This window comes from Gymnogyps californianus, chromosome 1 (genome assembly GCF_018139145.2).
Source record: "Gymnogyps californianus isolate 813 chromosome 1, ASM1813914v2, whole genome shotgun sequence".
Taxonomy (NCBI): domain Eukaryota; kingdom Metazoa; phylum Chordata; class Aves; order Accipitriformes; family Cathartidae; genus Gymnogyps; species Gymnogyps californianus.
Window position 1 is genome coordinate 11921141 of NC_059471.1, and position 20864 is coordinate 11942004.

Here is a 20864-nt window from a genome sequence, read left to right on the forward strand (position 1 = left end):
AAATAATTATTTTCCTTTCTTGTGACCTGAGATTTTTATGCAGCGACAGGACAGGGAAAATGTTTTAAATGTGGAATAAGGTATTTATACTCCTTTTTGGCTTGGCTATGAGACAAAAGGACAAATGTGGGCTTGGAAACGATGTCATTTTTGTTCTGTCATTTTTGGACCTCCCTTACAAACCACGGCAGAGTTTATAGGAAAGTGTAAAGCCGCCTTACTTACTTTTTAATTTCAGATGATTGCTTTGGATGGTTTTTGAAACGCCTCGGTCTCTTTCGAACCGCTCGGTTAGTAGGGTACAAATTGGAAGAGGATTTTTTGGAGGACAACTCTGTGTTTTTGTTTGACTGGGTGGCTTTTGGGTGGCAGAGGAGGAGCTGTACATGCTGGCAGCGTGGGCTGTGCCTCAGGCAGCCGCAGAGTGGTACCCGGGCGGGCAGTGGGGTGCAATGCAGAAACTCATCACCCGGGCGCTGCCTCGAGGTGTTGCCTCTAAATAGCAGCAAACTGTCTTTGCACAATGGGCATTTTTTTAGTGTTTTACTGAAGGCAAGAGTAGTAGTACAGTTTGGCTGTAAGAAAACCATCTTCTCTGACTATTTTTGTGAGGAGGAAATTTGCTTCTTGGGGATGCTCTTATTGCTCTAAAAACATGGTTTTCCTGTAATGTCGCTTCCTATGAGGTTTTGCTTTAGATCCTTTTCAAAACCAGACTGAAACCACATCAGAAACAGGAAATATTTAAGCGTTGCTCCTCTGTCTCTGGGTCCTTGCTGACTGTCTGGTGTTAATCTTAGCAAATGATTCATTGAAATAGTTCTGAATCTTCAAATGAATTGCACTGCTGTGTAGTAACCCTCTAGGATAATACGTCTGCTTCTGTACGGCGTAACGCATGTTTATCTTAAAAAAAAAAAAAAAAGGAAAACAAATGAATTGGTGTCAGGCAATCACTTAGATATGGGAGAGTTGGTAGAGATGCAGAAATGAAGGCCTGGAGCAGCTGCCCAATTGAGCAAGGACTGAACCGGGCCAGAAATGTGGTCATGTCTTACAGGGTTGGCTATAAGAGACACCGGATATATGGCAATTGAAGACATGATGTCTATGGACTGGGCTGTATCCTGCCATGCTGGGGCCGAGGGGACTGGGCTGGCTTTTGGGAGGGGGAGAGGAGAGAGCACAGCACAGCTGGCAGCTGCCTGCGGGCACCTACAGAGGTGACGGGGTTGGCTCTTCTTGGCAGCAGCAGCGACAGAACAGCTGGCAGCAGCCATGGTTTGTGGCTTAGGATGTTTGGGCTGGATGTGGGTAGAAAGCCCTTCCCCAGGGACACGTCCTTGGAGGGGTGATGGCAACTCCATCCTGGGTTGCCCTCAACTGGCTGCTTACCCGTGGCCCCTGGGCACTGCTGCTCAGGCACCAGGGTTCAGTTATAGGGATGAAAATTGCTTCTTTAGTGAGCATCATAGAAGAATGGGCAGGTTTGGGGAAGGAGCCAAGTGCCTGAGCATCGGACGGGCACCTTGCACCCCAGCAGAGCTGGGTGTAGCAAACCCTTTCCCTCCGGGGAGGGGAGCTGGGATTTGGGAGGCTCCAGTGACAGCAAGGGGGGAAAGAAAAAAGGCTCGTGCCTTGCTCCAAATGGCTCATGAGGCTTCACTGAGCTTTCAAGTGGTGCATTACTGCCCATGATCTGGATTGTGGCCATGCGCCAAGCACTGATCTTTCGGCAACTGTTATCTGTTTTACACATGAACTGGCTTTCTGTGCCAGTTACAGCTGACGTTTTATTAAAACCTACTGTGAATAAACATAAAATATCGTTACATCATTTTTAACATCATAAAACATCATTACATCATTTTATGATGATAAAACGTCAACATGGGTACAGCAAAGTGCAGTGGTTTCTGCCCGGGTCAGAGCTACTTGGTTTAGACTCTGATATAACAGAGATCAGAAACTGAGCAGTTTGGTAGATGCTGGCATTTACCAGTCTTGATTTTAGTAGAATATTGCTTTGCCACGGCCACCAAAGACAAGTGGTTAGGTGAGAATTTCTGCTCTTATTACAGAAAAGGCAAGTCTTTACTCTCCATTTTGCATCTTGGAAAATTTGAAACCACGACCCAAGGGTGCCTACAGACTCAAAATGCAGAAGGCGAGTGTACAGTTTTACTAACAGTTTCTTTCTTTGAAATTCTGTTTGGTGAGTGGTGAGGCCAAGCTGGTAGTTGCTGGCTGTTCAGGTTGCCTGTAGTGCTTGAAGCCGCTCGTCTTCCTTGGTGTGTGGATTTTCTTTGTTTCACCCCAATCCACTTTTTATTCATAAAAGAAGCTCAGGCTCAAAACTCCCTTGTTTCATACAGGATTCCCAATTCCAAGGCAGGACTGTGTGTGTGGAGGAGCAGTGAAGGGTGTCTTTAATGCTATTCTGTGCCATAATAGGGTGATAATGTTGGAAATAAGGGTTCTTGAGATATTTCTTGGGTCTGTATCAGCACCAGTACAAATTCCAGACCAGTCTACCATGCTCATTTTCACAAACATATTCGGCTTCGATCTACTCAAGTGAGCAATCTTTCCCTCTTGCTCTCTAAATATAGATAACTGCCATACACATTCATGCATAATATGAATGGTAAAGTGATGAATTCATTAACATTTCGCAGAAATGCCTGTTTCCTCTCCTCTGGGCACAGAAGAAAATAGTATCTTCATGCCTGTAGAGAAGACGGGCTGGATCCTGCCCTCCTCTGCCCCCCTGCTGCCCTGCACCATGCCGGAGCATGGGGTTAGTGGTGACCTGTACTTAAGGAGGAGAGCAAAGCAACTTCCCTGTATGCCGGTGAGCATGCAGTTAGCTGAGCACAAACGAAGCAGTCAAGATTAATAAGTCCAGGTCATCTGTAGCTGATGGTTTTTCTCGCAGAGCAGGGTGCTGCAGGTCCCTGTGCTCATGGGCTTCCTGCCCCACCGGGATGGACAGATGCCCCGCTGGGATGGATGGATGCCCCACTGGTGCCACTTCGAGCCCTCCACCTCCTGCTCAAGCAAGTCCCTCGGCAGTGGCCAGTGCTGGAGGTCAATGGCCATTCCCTTAGTCTAAAACCTATGGCAACCAGTGGTGTAAGTGGAGAGTGATTCTGCTGTGTCCCTGCTGCACCAGGGTACTCGGGGCCAGGAGATGCTCACCTCCAAGGTTTGGACCTCAAAGAGCCTTCTCTTTACAAAAATGAGGTAGTGCTCAGAAAAATAGGTAGGAAGTGGAAAATGATAGAATCATAGAACAGCACAGGTTGGAAGGGACCTTAAAAGATCATCTGGTCTAACCTTCTGTGGGAAGGGGAGCCTAGATGAGATTGTCTAGCACCCTGTCCAGTCGCATCTGGAAAACCTCCAGTGATGGGGACTCTACCGTGTCCCTGGGGAGGTTGTTCCAGTGAATGATTGTTTTCACTGTAAAAAATTTCTTTCTGATGTCAAGATAAAACCTCTCTTGTACCCATTGCCCCTTGTCTTCTCCGTGTAGCTCCTTGTGAAGAGAGAGCCTCTGTCCTCTTTGTAGCCACCCTTTAAGTACTGGAACACAGTGATGAGGTATCCCCCCCAGCCTTCTCTTCTCCAGGGAGAAAGGACCTAACTCCTTCAGCCTTTCCTCATAGGGCAGGTTCTACAGCCGTTTAATTGCCTTCGTGGCCCTCATTTGGATCCTCTCCAGTCTGTCTGTGTCTTTCTTGAATTGTGGGGTCATGCCAATGTCATTCCTGTCTTGAATTGTGGGGTCAAGCCAATGTCATTCCTGGCTTAACACTGCTGTGATGCATTTTGTATGAGCTTGTTAAAACAAGCACCGCCAGAGAAAGCCACCCCTGAGAGCAGATTTAGGATGACCCTTGTTGCTTGCCAGGAGAGCTTGTTCTTGCTCACCGATTGTGAAGGGAGTTGGGGGACTAGTCCAGCCGTCGATGTCTGTGGGATGCCGGAGCTCGAGCGTGCGGCTCCTGTGCAGTTGGTCTGCCAGATGCATTCCCATGGCCCTGCAGCTACATCCTCTCCTTACCGTATTAAGAACATCTGGACAAAGTGATTTATAAACTCTCTCCCTTGATAGCGTTGGCTGTATTTTATGTCTCAGCAATTTTCTGTATTGCTGAACTATTATTCATGAGCAGATTTTGTGGTAAAGCCTTTCCCAGACTTTAGCCCTGTTGAATGTGTGGCTGGGTCCTCACCTGTCCTTCTTTCCTTCTTTTTACCCACTCCGTCTTTCAGTTTTACACTGGCTCTGTTGGCTTCATGTCCTGGGGCCATGCCTTGATTTGTGAGCTTGTCACTTGTCACTGTTAGCTTTTATAGGCCTTGCTTTGTACCTGGACAGGGGACCTTGAAGGCCAGGCTGGGCTGGTGCATGAAACAGCACTGGCAACTTGGTGACTGCCTCTTGTTCCTCAGAGCTAATGTGTTACTTGAGTGGTGAGGACAGAAGAGGTGGTTTGCTCAGTGGCCTCAGCAGGGCTTCTCAGGCACCTAGCCATGCTCAAGAAAATTTTTTTGGACTTCTGTCGTAAGTCATGGCTTTATATTTTGTCATTCAAGTGGTTTCTTTACTGACATCCTGTTCTTTCTTACAGGCTCCACATCTGTTTGTTACAAGCCTACCAGCCCAGTGCAGGTACTGGAAGACACTGGCTTTCTTTACCAGGATCACCAGTTGTTTGCTGGCAGGCATGAAGTTTCTCCTCTAACAGCTGAAGCGATCAGTGCCAAAGAAAAAGCTGGTAAGTGCATGGCCACACTTCCATGTGGGAGTTACTTTTACTCCAAAGGGGAGTTACCTTTGACTTGAGTGTTATGACCCACCATCATTTGTCACCTGTGCTTGTGGAGGATGCCGCATTTCCGCTTGTCCTTCAGGACATGGCTGTTCTTCGCTGCACAGCTGGACCGAGGTCCATAGCTTTTTGCTGATGGAGCAGGACCACAGGCACCCAGTGGAAGGCTCACTGTGGTCGATCCTTTTGGACTTCAATAATGGGCGACTAAAGTACATCTCCCAAAACCAAGGATTCTAACAGATGACTAGCACAGGGGTGGAAATCCTTCTGATGTATGATAGAGCTGCCTTGACCGTGTGACATTTGCTTTACCCACTTTCCTCAGGCTTATCTCAGGCATAGTCTAACAACCTAGACTGTGAGCTTTCTGGTATGTTAGGGAGACTTTTATTGCATGTCTGCAAAAACGTCCAGTATGGTGAGGCTTCTGTGCACTGTGATAACATGAATAAAGCAGTAGGGGTTTGCTGTAATTGCAGGGACATATAAAGTAGGTGGATACCTGGCTGTTGTGCAGACAGGTAGATGGAGATGCGTGTGTCTGTGCATCCTTCTGGCTCAAACGCCGGCCCGGGGAGCTGACAGACCCTTTGAAAGCTGGTGGCCAGGCTGCAACCCCAGCAAGTCAGGCTGGCAGGCAGATAACATTGTCTCAGGGAAAGCAGGAGAGGTGTATCTCGTAAGGCAGATGTGGAGTGAAACAGCCTGGGAATATTCTCTCCCCCTCAAGCCCCACAATCATCTTTAAGGCTTTGCCGCAGAAATGTTGGTGGAAATGACCTACTCTCGTAGTTAAGAGTCGAAGGCTTTTCTTCCCCTCTGGCATCCAAGTTGTATATGTTATCCCACAGCATGTGCAGTGACTGATGAAACCTCAGGGAAATACTAGACCTCAAGAGAAAGTTTGCTTTTTAACTACTTTCAAATGCCAAAAAACAAATGTAAGTCCTTCTGACTAACTCCTCTGAGAATTGGAAACAGCAGGAGAGAGAGAGAAAGTTGCCAAGAATGACCTCAAAAACTGAACTGAAAACAGCACCTCCTTCTTGCCTAGGGACATGGGAGGACTCTGTCCAGAGCTGCGGGCTTATTCTCGCTTTTGTCCGCACTGGGGTCTTTCAGGAGCACCCTTCTGGGCTCAGACGCCACCCAGACAGACGTCTTACACCACTTTTGGGATGGATGTGGGAGGAGGGCTCCAGGAGGGAGGGATTCCAGCCTCCTAGCTGTGGTTATATGCCATTAGATGCTCAGCTCCGGGCAAGTTCCACTGCGTATATAGTGCAAAAATGGTGCCATTGCTTCTGAATGACCTCAGTAGCCTGTGTTAGGGTTGTGTAGCTAATCCATCTGTGCTCTTTTTAAAATGCTGGCATTACATCTATCACCGTAACACCTTCCTTGTACTCACCCAGCAAAATTACAACAGTTAGTATTGACTCCCTTAGAAATAGCGTTACTGGCCAGAAGGGAAATTGCAGTTTTAGTGGAAGATGCCAGAGCACAGATTATTCTTTAATTACACTTTTAGGACCCTTTTGTTTTCAGTGTCATTTCACAGTTTTCCTGCGACACATTCTGCATTTTATTTTGTCGTGGCAGGCAGTGCAGTTAGGAGGGAATTTGACTCTTCTGACTTAAGCCACCAAAAACACAGCATGTCGTTTAGTATTGCCATACAGGCTGCCTCTGTAAGCCATGCAAGGCATCGCTGGGGGGAGGTCAGTCACTGGAACAGGCTTCCTAGAGAGGTGGTCGATGTCCCAAGCCTGTCAGTGTTTAAGAGGCATTTGGACAATGCCCTTAATAACATGCTTTAACTTTTGGTCAGCCCTGAAGTGGTCAGGCAGTTGGACTAGATGATCGTTGTAGGTCCCTTCCAACTGAAGTAGCCTGTTCTATTTTATTTGTATTTTAGAAAAGACCAAATTTCCCTGTGACATCACCTGTTCTTCCGTTGACTTGGGAGGGGGTTGAGAGCTGTGGGTATGGGGCGCATGGAGTATTATGGAGAGGAGGGCCAGGAAGGGGATGGGAATATGTTTTTTTAGGGGTCACTGCAAACAGAATTAGGGATGATCGGGGGTGGGGGAACAAGCAGAGAGCCGTGCCCTGCCTCCTTTGGTGGCTTCGAGCCATGTCCCCTCTGTTCCCAGGGGGACCCTGGCAGGGCACTGCCCCTGGGTTGCATCCTGGGCATGGGGTCACAGCCATGCGGTGTAGGAGGGGGAAAAAAGCAGGGGGGATTGGACCTCCCGGGCAGCAGAGCTAATGGCCACCTCTCTCTCTCCCTACCCAGCCGAGGAGGCCCTCTGCACCCTGCGCCCACCCAGCTTCCGCCGGGTCCCAGAGGCGGAGATGCGAGGGGCGGAGGAGGTGGCAGCCGGCACCGTCCTGCAGCGCCTGATCCAGGAGCGGCTGAGGTATGGCAACCCCAGCGAGAACATGAACCTGCTGGCCATACAGCACCAGGCGACGGGCAGCGCCGGCCCCTCTAACAGCACTGCCAGCACTCTCTCTTCCGCAGAAAACCTCGTGCCCGAAGACCCGCCAATGGTCCAGCCGTCGGGGCGGCAGGAACCGCAGGGGCAGGAGCACCAGGGGGACGGTGCTGCGATGGAGAAGCAGCCCCGGGCCCCGCAGCCCCCGCACGGCACCGAGGAGCTCCCCACCTACGAGGAGGCCAAGGCCCAGTCTCAGTTTTTCCGAGGCCAGCCGCCGCCGCCGCCGGCCACCGCCGCCACGCCGGGTTTTTATGGCGCATCCGGCCAGAAGTCCAGGACAGAAGGGAGGCCGACGGTGAACCGGGCCAACAGCGGGCAGGCGCATAAGGATGAGGCGCTCAAGGAGCTGAAGCAGGGCCACGTCCGCTCGCTGAGCGAGAGGATCATGCAGCTCTCGCTGGAGAGGAACGGGGCCAAGCAGCACGCCCCGGCCCCGGGGAGCGGGAAGGGCTTCAAGGCGGCCCCGCCGCCCAGCAAGGCCACGGACCCACGGGGCCCACCGCCCGAGTACCCCTACAAAGGCAAGGCGGCGGCCCCCAGCAGCAAGGCGCAGGAGCACGGGCTCTTCTACGGCGAGCAGCCCGCGCAGGATGTCCTCAAGGCCTCCTATGCCGCCCCCCAGCCCGCCCGGGCAGAGGTGGCCCTCGTCCGCTACCAGCCACCCCCAGAGTACGGGGTCAGCAGGTAATGGCCGTCAAGGGCGGGGGGGGGTTGTCTGCTGGAGGGGCCTGATCCTGCCCTCACTGGAGGAGGCGGCTTCTGCGGGGCTTGGGCCTCGCGTGGATGTGGCCCCTGTGAGCTTCAGCCACAGGCACATGGTGGGGACATCACACCCCCGCAGCCGGGCCCGCACGGGACGGCTGGTGGAGGCACCTGCATCTCCAAGAGGGCTATATAAAGCATATACGCCACTTATGAGCTACTTAAATCTTCCCAACAGAGCTCACGTAGGGCTTTCATGGTACCGGGCCCCTCGTGCCAGGCCTCCCCACAAGCACGGGTTTATTCCAAGCGCATTAAAAATAATCCGGAGCGTTTACTCATTGCGAGCTGATCCCTGCGAGTGGCACGGGTCCTGCCCAGCGTCCAGGCAGGTTTGCTGCCTTCAGAGGCGAGCCCGTGCGTTGAGGGCTCCTTTTTCCTTGCTGTACCTAAACACAAGTGTTTCTCTGTCTCATCCCTGTCTCTTTGACTGCCCAGACAGTATTTTGCTGGATTTGGAAGGCTGGTGGTGTCTGGTGTGATTGTGGGTGGTTTTCACTTTGCAGGCTGCCTCATTAGCTCTTTTCTGACCCCAAAATCCCCAAAGGTTTTGTTGGCGTTGACTTAAGTTGCATGTACTTATTTTGCCACAGCGCAGGCACAGAGAAAAGATGGCGCAGCTGATGCGGCTCTTCCTTTCTGAAATTCGTAAGGCGTGAAACCAGGGGGTGAATGCTCTGCTTTTCTGTGTTTGCAAAAGTGACGGGTTTCATTTCAGGACAGGGAGGAACTCAGAGCATGGCTTTGATGAATGTTGCAAGGCGGTTGTGACAAGCAGAGGGCCCGCGCTGAGCACCGCTGGCCTTCCTCCAGCTACACATGTGTTTTGATTACCAGCCTACCACTGTGCGGAGTTTGTGCAATTTTTTCAGAGTGAGATGATATTTTTAAGAGCTCAGCGAAAATCTCTGTTTATGCTAAGAAACAGCTATACGAACTCCAGGGCAACGGGGTCGAGCTGGAGCCATGCTCTGCCGCAGCCATTCGCGGTGCTAACATCTCCGGCACCAAGCAGATTTGTCCTCACAGAAAAGGAGCTGGTTTGGGTTTTTTTATTACTCTTGGAAAATGCTGATTCAATGCCCACAGAGTCTGTTCTGCTGAGTCCGTGTAAGCGAGCAGACCTGGGCGCTACATGCACTGCTGCAGCTAACTGGGAACGGTGCTGGTGTTGAGTGGGAAACCCTTTGGGACCAGTTTCAAAACCTTGTCCAGGTGCCTGATCAGCAAGGTTAATGCTGAGAAACCCCTTGATTTCAGTGCAGCTTTCCACACCGGCAGCGCGGGCCAGCCCCCAGCCTTATCCCAGGGCGCTGCTGGATCACCCCAGCAGCTGTGGGGAGAAACCTGGCTCATGATGGTGGTTACTGCTCATTCCTGGTAAGGCAGCATGGTTTAACCCCCAAATCACACTGCAGAGGGGATGCCTGCTACCCCTGCGTGCTGTTTTCTTTGCGTGTGCCTCCTGGCAGGTTCAGGGACACCGGGGGTATGTGTTGTGCAGCAGAGGACTGGCAGCGTGGCAGAGCAGAGCCACTGCAGTTTTCAGACTTATTAAAAAATGTTGGGTGGTGTCTTTCTTGCAGCTCAACAAGGGCCTGCATATGTCTCGGTCTGCATATATGCCTGCTGGCTACTCCAGCATGCGTTTCCAGGGGTAGGTTAGGAGGTTGGCATAGCTGGGGAGTTTTTCTCCAAAGCTAGGTTTGGTCTAAGGCGTGTGGTCTCTCTTGAGCTTTCTCTAAGGCAGTTCTGGGTCCAGGTGTGCAGACGGGGATTTTCAGGTCCTTCTTAGCAACTTTCACACGGTGCCTGGATTTTGGGGGATGTGTTCCTGCCGGCTACATTTTAGGTGGTAATTAGCACTAGCAGGACAGTTGCTAACTTGCAGACTCTATCTTGTGCTGTTGCTTTGCACAGTGCCAGCGGCTGGGGGGACGTTTGGCTGCGCAGGAGATGTCGGCAAGCAGTGGTCTTCATCCTCATCTCGGGCTTTTTTCTGTGATACTTTTTGACACAGGAATGTCAACCTTTCACTTTGCTTGGGTGCACTGAAATATTCACTGTTGGCAGTACCCAGACTTGTTCTTAACTGGTATGAACTGGTTTGGTTTCTTCTCCTGTGCCATATCTCAGCTTACAACTGGCCCCACAGGCTGCAGGATCCCCTTATGGCCCTGTTACCTGGGAAGATTTGGGTGACAAAAGCCTTTAGGAAGTGGCAGTAATCCCAGTGGGCTCATCATTTGCCATTTCTCTGTCTGCAGCAGCTGTGCTCTGGTGCATCCCTGCACGCATCTCGGGCTGCCTCGCAGGATGGGCTTGCCCAGGTCTGGAATGAGCACGGTTAAAATGAAATTTCACAAAATGGCCTCTGCCACAAATACTCCTCTCTATGGACAGGGTTAAGGCAGGTTACCTGTCCGGGGATGTCAGCCCCATCTCTGCTAGAGGACTTGTCTGGGTGGCAGCCCCTGAGTACTGCTGGAGGAGAGCCGGGGGCTGTGTTACACTGCTGGGCTGCTCCCAAGCACAAACCTTCCTGTGCCTCAGCTCTGGCTCACTGCTTCCCCCCTTACCTGGGCTCTGGGGAAGCTCACAGCCAGCCATCTGACTGGGATGGAGGACCTTGATAAGAGAGGTCGAGGTAGGGCACTACTTGGTTTCATAAGGTTAATGGAAGAGTAGCGTTTGGAGAGGCTGTTCTTTGTTAGAGGAGCAAGCAAGGTGAGAAATTCCAGCTTTCATCTTGTCAGGAGGGCCTGGGAAAGAAGCTAATGGAAACAGAGCTTTGCCTGTGGTTAGATGGGAATCTCATACCATCCCAGCATCTCCTTCCTTCTGTCCTGGCCATATCTGTTCCACAGCCCATCCATCCTGGCATCCTCTGGACAGGGACTGTGCAAAAGGCTTCTGCCTTCCAGAAAAGAGAGGAGAGAAGCACAGAGCTGCATCGGTCCAGAGGAAGCACCCACAGATGCCAGGGATGGAAAAGACCTGTAGGATCACTGATCCCCCACTCCCCCCCAGTCCTTCTGTGATGAGGGAAATGTGGCTGGAAACCCAGAAATGCTGGCAGGGAGCTGTTGAAGGAGATGGGATAACTGCAGCTGCTGCTTAACTTGCTTTTTTGGTTTGGCTTTTTTTTTTGCAAGTGGCTGGTTTTAAAGGGAACGTTGCCTTTATAATCACTGTGGTGAAATCTCACAACTTTACTGTAAATCTCAAGATATTTGGTATTGTCTTGAAGACCTCCTAGACTCATATGATGCTGCGGTAATCTCAGCATTTATATAAATTAGACTTAGTGACCTCTGCTTTATGGACATCACGATTGCAGAGCAGAGCTTGAACCCTGAAGCTTAAAAGGCCAAAAAAACAGAGGGCAAATAAAAAGGAACCGATATTTGTTCCTGTTCTAAAATATCAGTATTTTAAAGCCAGTTGCCTGATGCTTGGGACCCTGACTCATGACTTCTGAATGCTTTAAGTTGGCCAAGTGTAATAATCTGTAGAAAACCTTTCCTTTCCTAGATGTGCAGCTATTCCTGAATGATGTCTTTGCTAACTTTCCTTAGGTGCGTGTTCAGAGAGTCACAGCTGGTCAGGTAAAAGGGCTTGGAAATAATCTAATTTAGTCTTTTGCACAATTCCGTGAATTAATTCCAGTTTGCGAAACATTCAGTCCTGGTGATTATAACACTCTGTGTCTGGAGAATCCATCACGGCCTTTACAGACTTGTTCCACTAGCTAATTGCCATCTCTGGCACAGATCTGCATCCTAGTTTTAGCCTGTATTTTCTAGTTACCGGTTGGGATTTTGCAATATCTTTGTCAGATACAGTGAGGAGCCCTGTGCTATCGGTCCTTTAATGCATTTAACAGATGGAACCTGGAGCCCCGTAATTATTTGACTGTTCTCAAAAGCCCTTTTTTCACTGTGGAAAGCTGACCTGGGCACTGTTGCAGTACCAGCTGAAGCAGAGGCTAATCAGATATAATGTCACCTCTGCAATGCGACTCAATGTTCCTCGTTTACGTAGCTCATTAACACTTGCAGTTTCAGACATTGGCACCGCGGGAGCTCCCCATCCAGCTTGTTATACGGTCAGGCATGTGAGGGTAGTCGCAGCCCGGGGTAGGATTTCCCACCCTTTTACTGTAGCTTGCTGTATTTATTCCTGGGTGGATGAACTTGGACCTGCTCAAGTCCATATTGTTTCTCCGTGCCCTGCTTAAGCAGTGATACAGATCACTCGATGCAGTGAATCCTCTTCATTGCTCCCAGTGGTCCTTGTCAGATCCTGGTGTCTTTTATCCAGGATGATTTCTTTCTCTGCACTGTTAATAAAAAGTGTGTATAATGCAAATGAAGCCTCGAACTGGAAACACCACTGCTTGGTGAGAGGACTTCATTTGTGGCTACATGCAGAAGTCAATCATGCAGGCACCTTTTAATTCTGATTTAATCCATGCATTTTAAAAGGTGCTATGCAACTGAAGAATAAATCTGGGCTGTTTTTAAAGATATCCCAGTTTTTTATGTGCCTCAAAATTCCATCCTGCCTGGATGTAGAAGCCTGTATTTAACTGCCGGAATAGTCTGTGGCTTCTCTGGTTATTTGTGTATTAACACCTCCCCCCCCCCCCCCCCCCATTACTGCTGTTTTCAGACAACCTGTTGATATTTACTCATTCAGCCACATGTCTGTGGCTGCTGAGGGGACTACAAGGAGCTCCTTTTCCTCTCTGAGACGCCCCAGGCAGGCGGGCGTTCTGGCAGCGTGGCCGAGCCGAGGGATGTCACGCCCAAGCTGACTTCTGCTGGCGTTTCTCTGCGAGGATAGCCCAAGTATGAGCGTGGGTCGGAGGCTATGCTTCCAGCTGACATGGATGCTGGCCGCCCTGCAGAAGAGCTTTGTATCCTCTCCTGGTCTAATCTGCCTTTCATTAAAATAAATGAAAGAGAAACGAAGCCGTTCCCACAGCTTGGGGGATGCCCATGTCATTTCTCCTTGCCCTTCTGTGTTATTATCCTGGTTCGTTCCTCTAGGAGTGCAGAGGTTGAGGAAGGCACCTTTTCCTTTGCTGAGAATCAGCTGGGCTTTAGAAAGAGTATCTGTTCTGAGTGTGGATTCCTGTGAAGAAATACGATATCCTGTCCTTCTCTTAACTACGGAGGATATGTTTAATGTAGCGTGTGTCTTTTCAGATGATAATTTTGCCCTGCAAATCTTGATGGAATCAACCCCGAAGAAGCTGGGCCAAGTCTGTCCAGCACTAACAAACATCACTAATGAAATAGTGAATTCTGGAGATGTGAGTCCAAGTCTGCAAAATGGTTTCTAAAATAAACCTTTGTGTTTATAAGGTGCTGCAACTGTTGCTGATTCCATAAGCCAGAGGATACCATGAGGGCTACGTCTTGGCTGTGGAAAGTCTTCTCCCATTTCTGGCTGTATCAGTATTTAATGATACATTGTAGCTGTGTTTCCTTGCACCATGACCATCAGACTGGGCTTACTGACTTTCCCAGGATCCTGTCTTTTTCCCACACGGTGACAACACTGATTCCTTTGTGTTATTCACAACTACAAAGAATAGCATTTGAAGTCTGCTTCATGACTGCAGAAGTCATAGCTGAAGTCAGGTAGACACCTGGCTCTGAGGTTAGTATCCAGACTCAAGGCTCCCGCTCAATGGACAGGAATAAGCACCTTTCACACACTTTTTACTCTCATTGTAAGGTAAAAGCCTAAGGCAGCTTCAAAGAACTGCACCCCAGAAATGCCTCTTTCTCTTCGCTGACTCAACTAGAGCATCCACAGTAGATGGGTGAAGTTGTGAGATGAAGTCCCTTGGGAGAGTCTTCGAGAGATGAAGTAGGCCAGTCTGCCCTAGAGGCAAAGGAAGGCAGAGAATTCAGAGAAAGATGAGCTAAATACGTTAGAGGAGGGCATTCTAATTATGAATGACATGGTATGTTGGAAACAAAGTCCTTCCTCCACTGGCCGCTCTCCCTCCCTACACAGAGGAGAACTGCATTAGCTGTAGCTAATGCAGCTACATTACATGCCCTGCTGTAGCAGGGCAGAGGTGGACTTACCTTTCCAGAACATTTACAGGCATTTTAGTTTTATTACTTCCTAATACTGCCTTGCTTTATTGAGCAATAGCTCTTCTGTATTTACTATTTCCTGGTGGTAAACAGCAAGTGGAATTTATCATTAATTGTCCTGTCAGGGTTTCTTATTCCTACATACAGCTACAAATTCCCCCAACATTCCTCTGTGTTGGTCATTCTTGCTCCCAGGGGTTCCAGTGTAAGAGGTGTATTAAGACCGTGCCTAAATTTGGGGGCTTGGGTGGCCTTGCTGAATTCTGAGGGATTTCTCATGAAAGTGAGGTCTACGGTCAAGCATTTTGCTGAAGCCACTGTATTGCAAGTTATATATAGCAAGCTATTATATATATTGCAAGCTATACATCACTTAAAAGAGTGAGTGCAGTCTGGTGACCCTAGCATGGCAGCCCTTGAAAGGCTCACTGCCTGCCTGGTGCTCCCCATTCGAAAAGCTGGTTTCCTTAGTTTTTTCTTTTTTTCTTCTTTACATTGCATTGCAGAAGTATATAGGAGCCCTGCTTCTACAATAATGTCAACAAAAAAAATACGTTTTCAATAGAAAGGTAGATGAAGTGTTGCAGAGATGCCCAAAACTAATAACGTTTCACAGTTTCATGCTTTTAAGAAGGACGATTTTCGATGAAAACATGTTTGGCTGGAAGATTTTAACCTGCTCTAATGCAGAGTAAGATCAACGTTTAAAATACAGTAGAAGCATTTTGAGAATGTCGTTCTTTACTAAGCCCGAAGGAGCTCAGGATAATCCTGATTGCTTCATTTCTTTGGAGCTTTACGTGAGTGGTAGGATGTGAACTAAGCTGATGTTATAACTCTCCTATTTCTACAAATGTTGATTTGTTAATGTGAATTGCTGTGTTGATTTTATTGCATATACACTCAGAGATTTTGCAGTTGGCTAAGTCAGAATTAAATTGGGACAGATTAAACAAGTAAAAGGAAAGTGAGAAACATGTTCATTATGTTGAACAGCCGCGCTTCAAAAGGCGTAATGTTGATTGTGCCTGTTCAGTTTCCAAGCTGGAAAACAGTTTGGGGAATCTCTCCTGTGGCCCCAGCTATTGAGACTCTGGTGCCTGGCTGCTGCTACAGGGTGTAAATCTTTAGTAGCTCAGTAAGTGGTTTGCAGTTCAAGAAAAAGGAGATCTCGGGGATCTTTCCTCCCTCTGTAGCATAAAGCTAGACAGACTGAAGTGCATGTGAAAAGGTTAAATTGATGGGAGGTTGAGATTTCCCAAAAGTACAGTGTTAAGAGTTCCTGCAAGTGTTCAAAGGGTGTATCTATGACCAAAGATTGCTCTACTTCATAACGAAAAAGAAAAATTGCTCTATCTCCACTGGTTTAGATTCAGAGATCCATTTAATTATATTGTTCTAAGCTATACCCATAAAGAAGTGAGAAAACCTGTACCTGTAGCAAATCTGTGTCTTTGTAGTGGTATAACTGTGTCCAGACAGCTGGGCTTTTACTGGCATAAAATCAGCTGTGGCCTTTATTTTGGTAAAGACAAATAAACTCACACTTAGCTGAATTAATTGCTGTGTTAAAATGTGCAAGTGCATACTGGCTGTCAGCAGCGCTGAGGAGGTGCTGCGTGCTTGACTGCGTTTGCATGTGCTTGTGGAGCATCTTTTGCATTGTGAGTGACGTCCCTCACTCATGATGTTCTTTATTGTTCAGATTTTTGAGCAAAAAATATTGCAGTCCCATGACGGGCGTGGGGTCCCTTGCTGGGTTTTACACGCTGGAGGACCAGAAGGAAAGGGGCACTGTGGGGGTGGTGTGAGAGCTGTGCCCATGGCGGGCTGTCCTTGTGATTTGCAGAGCAGCTCGGCACAGGGCTTGCTGGGCTTACCGACTCGCATGGCCTTGGATCACCACGCACTGGTAGGAGACATGGTTTTGGTCTAAGGAAGGTAAAACAAGCCCCCCAGGTCAGTGTGACCCCCCAGGGCATCCTGCTGCAAGGTCCCAGCAGCAGGCAGAAGTGGTGAGGCTGGAGAGGCAGTAAACTCCAAAGGCAGGTGAGCAGGGAGCAGCATCTTAATCCAGTGCCGGTGTCTGGGAGCTCTGGGGCTACCTTGGGACCACCCCATTGAGGGGGAAGTCCTTTTGCAGCCCTGGGGTTTGCTGAGCACTGTCCAAAGGCCATGGTGCAGATACATCAGCTAGAAAGTCAGCTTGGGGGTGGGGATGCATGCTCCTCTCCTTTCTGGCCATACAGCTGATGACAGATGCAAGAGAGCAAGGCAGCCTAACACCCCGAATTAAAATTATATGCCCCCTGTTGCAATGTCCCCCCTTCTTGCTAAGGCAGTGTCGAGCACTGCTGCAGATCGCTGCAGTCAGTACAGAAGAAAGAGCTGCAGTAGCTTCCTCTCCTCTGGTGGGGTGGGATGGTTTTCAGCTCCAGCTAGCACGGCATTTGATGAGGGGTGTTTTTGCATAGCAAAACTACTGCAGTTTCCTTTCTCCTGCTTCTCTGTGCCATTGCATTGCCGCTGTGGTGTGTGCTGCAGCATGAGATGAGCGAGCAGGGCCAGCGCGGGCAGAGCTTTCACCAGCAACAGCAGATAAAACTTTGCAATGTTTCTTAAGAAGTGGTAAGATCATGGAACAGATCCTCCTAGAAGATATGTCAGAACATATGGAAGCCAGGGAGGTGACTAGAGACAGCCAACATGGCTTCACTAAGGGCAAATCATGCCTGACTAATCTAGTGGCCTTCTACAATGGAGTGACTGCATCAGTGGACAAGGGAAGAGCTACTGGTGTCATATACCTAGATTTTTGTAAGGCCTTTGATATGGTCCCTCACAACATTCTTACCTCTGAATTGGAGAGATGTGGTTTGATGGATGGACTGTTAGATGGATAAGGAATTGGCTGGATCGCCACACCCAAAGAGTTACTGTCAATGGCTCAATGTCCATGTGGAAACCAGTGACGAGCGGTGTCCCTCAAGGGTCTGTACTGGGACCAATACTATTTAATATCTTCATCAATGACGTAGAAAGTGGGGTTGAGTGCACCCTCAGCAAGTTTGCAGATGACACCAAGCTGAGTGGTGCAGTTGATTTTCTAGAGGGAAGGGATGCCATCCAGAGGGTCCTTGACAGGCTTGAGGACTGGGCCCATGTGAACCTCATGAAGTTCAACAAGGCCACGTGCATGGTCCTGCATCTGGGTTGGGGCAATCCCCAGTACCAGTACAGACTGGGGGATGATTTAGAGCAACCCTGCGGAGAAAGACTTGGGGACAAAAAATTGGACATGAGCCAGCAATGTGCACTCGCAGCCCAGAAAGCCAGTTGTATCCTGGGCTGCATCAAAAGCATGGCCAGCAGGTTGAGGGAGGTGATTCTCCCCCTCTGCTCTGCTCTCATGAGACCACACCTGCAGTACTGCATCCGCTTCTGGGGTCCCCAGTACAAGACATGGACCTGTTAGAGTGGGTCCAGAGGAGGGCCACAAATCAGAGGGCTGAAACACCTCTCCTATGAGGACAGGCTGAGAGAGTTGGGGTTGTTCAACCTGGGGAAGAGAGGCACCAGGGGAGACCTTATTGCAGCCTTTCAGTACTTAAAGGGGGCTTATAAGAAAGATGGAGAAAGACTTTTTACCAAGGCCTGTAGTGACAGGACTGTGGGCAATGGTTTTTTAAACTGAAAGAGCGTAGATTTAGACTGGACATAAGGAAGAAATTTTTTATGCTGAGGATGGTGAGACAGTGGAACAGGTTGCTCAGAGTAGTTGTGGATGCCCCGTCATGGGAAGTGTTCAAGGTCAGGTTGGATGGGGCTTTGAGCAACCTGGTTTCGTGGAAGGTGTCCCTGCCCATGGCAGGGGGGTTGGACTAGATGATCTTTAAAGATCCCTTCTAACCCAAACCAGTCTATGATTCTATGAATTACTGTATGTTTTGTTGGCCATATGTGAAGTGTCATACAGCACCTCCCTGACTTCCTGTCCTTTGGAAAGTTTTATCCACTTTCAGTAGATGTTCAGCTCCTAAATCACTAGACTGCACCTTTGCCAGAGGAGTAATATGCCTGGGGCTGAGAGCAAACCCTCCTGGCCCTGGGAGGTGCCTGGGGGGAATGAGCCCTCTCTTGTGCTCCTGAGCTGCCTCCATGGATGTTTAATTTACCAGAGGAGACACAGCCTTAGGTTATGTCTATGCTGAGCAGGTAAAAGCCGTCTCGAGGCCAGGGTGTGCTCAGCACAGGCTTTCCCAATGCTGGCTGCACAAAGCTTGGCTGGGATCTTCTTCCCAAGAACACAGAGCATGGACCAGGGTCTGTGCTGCTGGGCAGGTTAGCAGTGTGCTTGTGTTCAGGACTGGGCTCATTGCTGGTCTTTGCTCCATTTCAATACCTTTCCGTGCCACGGTGGATGCATTGGGCAAAGCACGAGAGCCGGGATGGGAGCGCAGGGCTGTGTGTGCGCTGCGTCTCAGGGCTGCAGGGCCCCATTTGCTTTCCCTCTAGTTTGGACAGAAGATACGACTGAATTGCTGGCTTTCCTTGCCGTCGTGTGGCTTGGTGGTGACAAGCTTGTTAGAGCAGCACTGTTCACTTTTAGGGCAGGGTTTTAAAATTGCCTTTGCTTTTCATCCTGTTCTGCTGCAGTTGAAGGCAGTGATGGTGGTGATCTTTTGTCAGTAGAATTAGGCCAACGCTGAGAGCTTTTGAAAACCCCGCTTTGAGAAGCCGTGTAGGTGCTGAAGACAACAGTAATCATATTTATTATGTATTTATATAGCACAAAATGGTCTGTCTAAAAAATAGCATTCATGGATCTTTGAGGCCAAATGGGGTAAATACATCTGTTCCTTAGGTCTCCTGCCTTGTATAGTGTACAGAAATAAAGGCAATGATAGCTACAGCAGGCCTAATAGCTTGTGGTTAAGCTAAAATACAACTTTCGGGTGGTGCTTGATTGCAGACTTCAGGTGGGGTCCAGCAGCCAGCTTATTTTCCAGCCAAACTGGGCTCTGACACAGATGTCCCACATGGTCTGGGTTAAGTCTCTTAGACAAGCGCAGTGCAGAAGTTTCACAACTTTGGCATCTGGGCTGAGGAGTGGCTCAGTCTGTGCACAGCGAGGCTCTACACGGGGCCGCCCGCCCTGGCCGAAGCTCTGAGGCTGCCTGTACGGTGGATGGAGGGATGGAGATGGGTCCAGTGCAGCCAAGCTTTGAGCTGCTTCCTGCCTGAATTTCCCCCTTTTGAAACAGGGGCAGTCTCCGTTCTTGAGCTCGCAGGGCTGAAGTGCAGGACAGAAGTGAGGGACTCTGGTCCCGCCTGGCCACCAGCCGTAGGGTTACCCTCAGTGTGAAGATGTCCTTCTGGGTTATCCTACAGCCATTGCAGATTGTGACTTGGGTGGATTAAAGAGCCACCCGCCGTCAGAAAGCCTAGCCCACAAGCAGGTCTGCCACCAGCTCGCTTCTTATCCTTCCCCAACACGAGCCTGGTGGGTGATGGATGCTGTTAGTCGGGGAGTGACACAATGAGGTCTCACTCTGGAAGATGGCATTTGTGGCTCGCCGTGATTGACTGGAGCTGTGCCTCCAGCAGCTCCACAGCAGCCCTTCCCTTTGCTGTTTGCTAAAGCCACTCGGGGACGCTGCTTCGCTCACATCACTTCCTTTCGCCTCCCAATTCGGCTGATCAGCCGGTCTTTGTCCAGGCAGGGAGCGGTGTTCGAAGGATGAGTAATGCATCCCTTGTGTTTCCTTCGAGCCCGCCGGCTTACACTTCTCAGCGGTGAGGTTTGTGGCAAGGGGGGGCAGGGAGAGGCTGGCTGGCTGCTGAAATATTAGCTGTGCACCTAGGCAAAAATGCCGTTTTCGAGTCAATGCTTCCTTTATCCATTCGTGCCAGATGTATACATCACTGTCAGGAGCAGGCGAGGAGACAATTTACCCAGTCCCTGCTGCGATTGTTGGTATTTAGGAGTGACTAAAGACCGGAATCACGACTGTACAGTTGTAACTCTATTAATAAACTGTGCAGTCATTAGGCGAAAGCTCCTGCGCGCATTTTGAGGGCGCGCGGCTCTAACGCCTCCCCCATGTGTGCTTTCCCGCAGCCGACAATGCCAGCCGCCCTTCCCGCTGCCGCCGGCCCAGCAGCACAGCCCCATGTCCTCACAGGCCACTGCCGCTGGTGGCCCCCTGCTCCCGGGCGCCTTGCCCCCGCTGCCGGCCCCTGCCGCTGCCCAGACGCCGACGCCGACGGGCCAGCAGCTGACGCCCGACGCCTTCGCCATCGTGGAGCGGGCGCAGCAGATGGTAGAGATGCTCTCTGAGGAGAACCACGTGCTGCGGCAGGAGCTGGAGGGGTACTACGAGAAGGCGGACAAGCTGCAGAAGGTACGTGGAGAGGTGGGGATGGGGCCTGGGCAGGGCAGCCCTCTCGGTACTTCTGCATTTGGGTCCCCCAAGCTGTTCTTCATAGTCATGTCACTGCAATGGGGATGTACCAGCGGCCATCTCTACCATTGCCTCCCCGTGATGGTCTCCCAGAAGTGTGCCCCATGGCCTGTGCCCCATGGCCTGTGGGCTCCTCTGCCTTTAGGGCGAAATGGGGCAGCCCAGCACTTG

The 20864-nt window shown here is 50.0% G+C and overlaps 1 protein-coding gene across 1 annotated transcript in view; it reads left to right on the forward strand.

Annotated features, from left to right (window-relative positions):
• AMOTL1 (angiomotin like 1) overlaps positions 1 to 20864 on the forward strand; it is a 74981-nt gene that overhangs the window by 20329 nt on the left and 33788 nt on the right. The window contains exons 3-5 of the mRNA XM_050911651.1: positions 4641 to 4787; positions 7144 to 8032; positions 20351 to 20633. Coding sequence (XP_050767608.1) covers positions 4641 to 4787; positions 7144 to 8032; positions 20351 to 20633 — 1319 coding nt within the window. The remainder of the gene's footprint in view (positions 1 to 4640; positions 4788 to 7143; positions 8033 to 20350; positions 20634 to 20864) is intronic.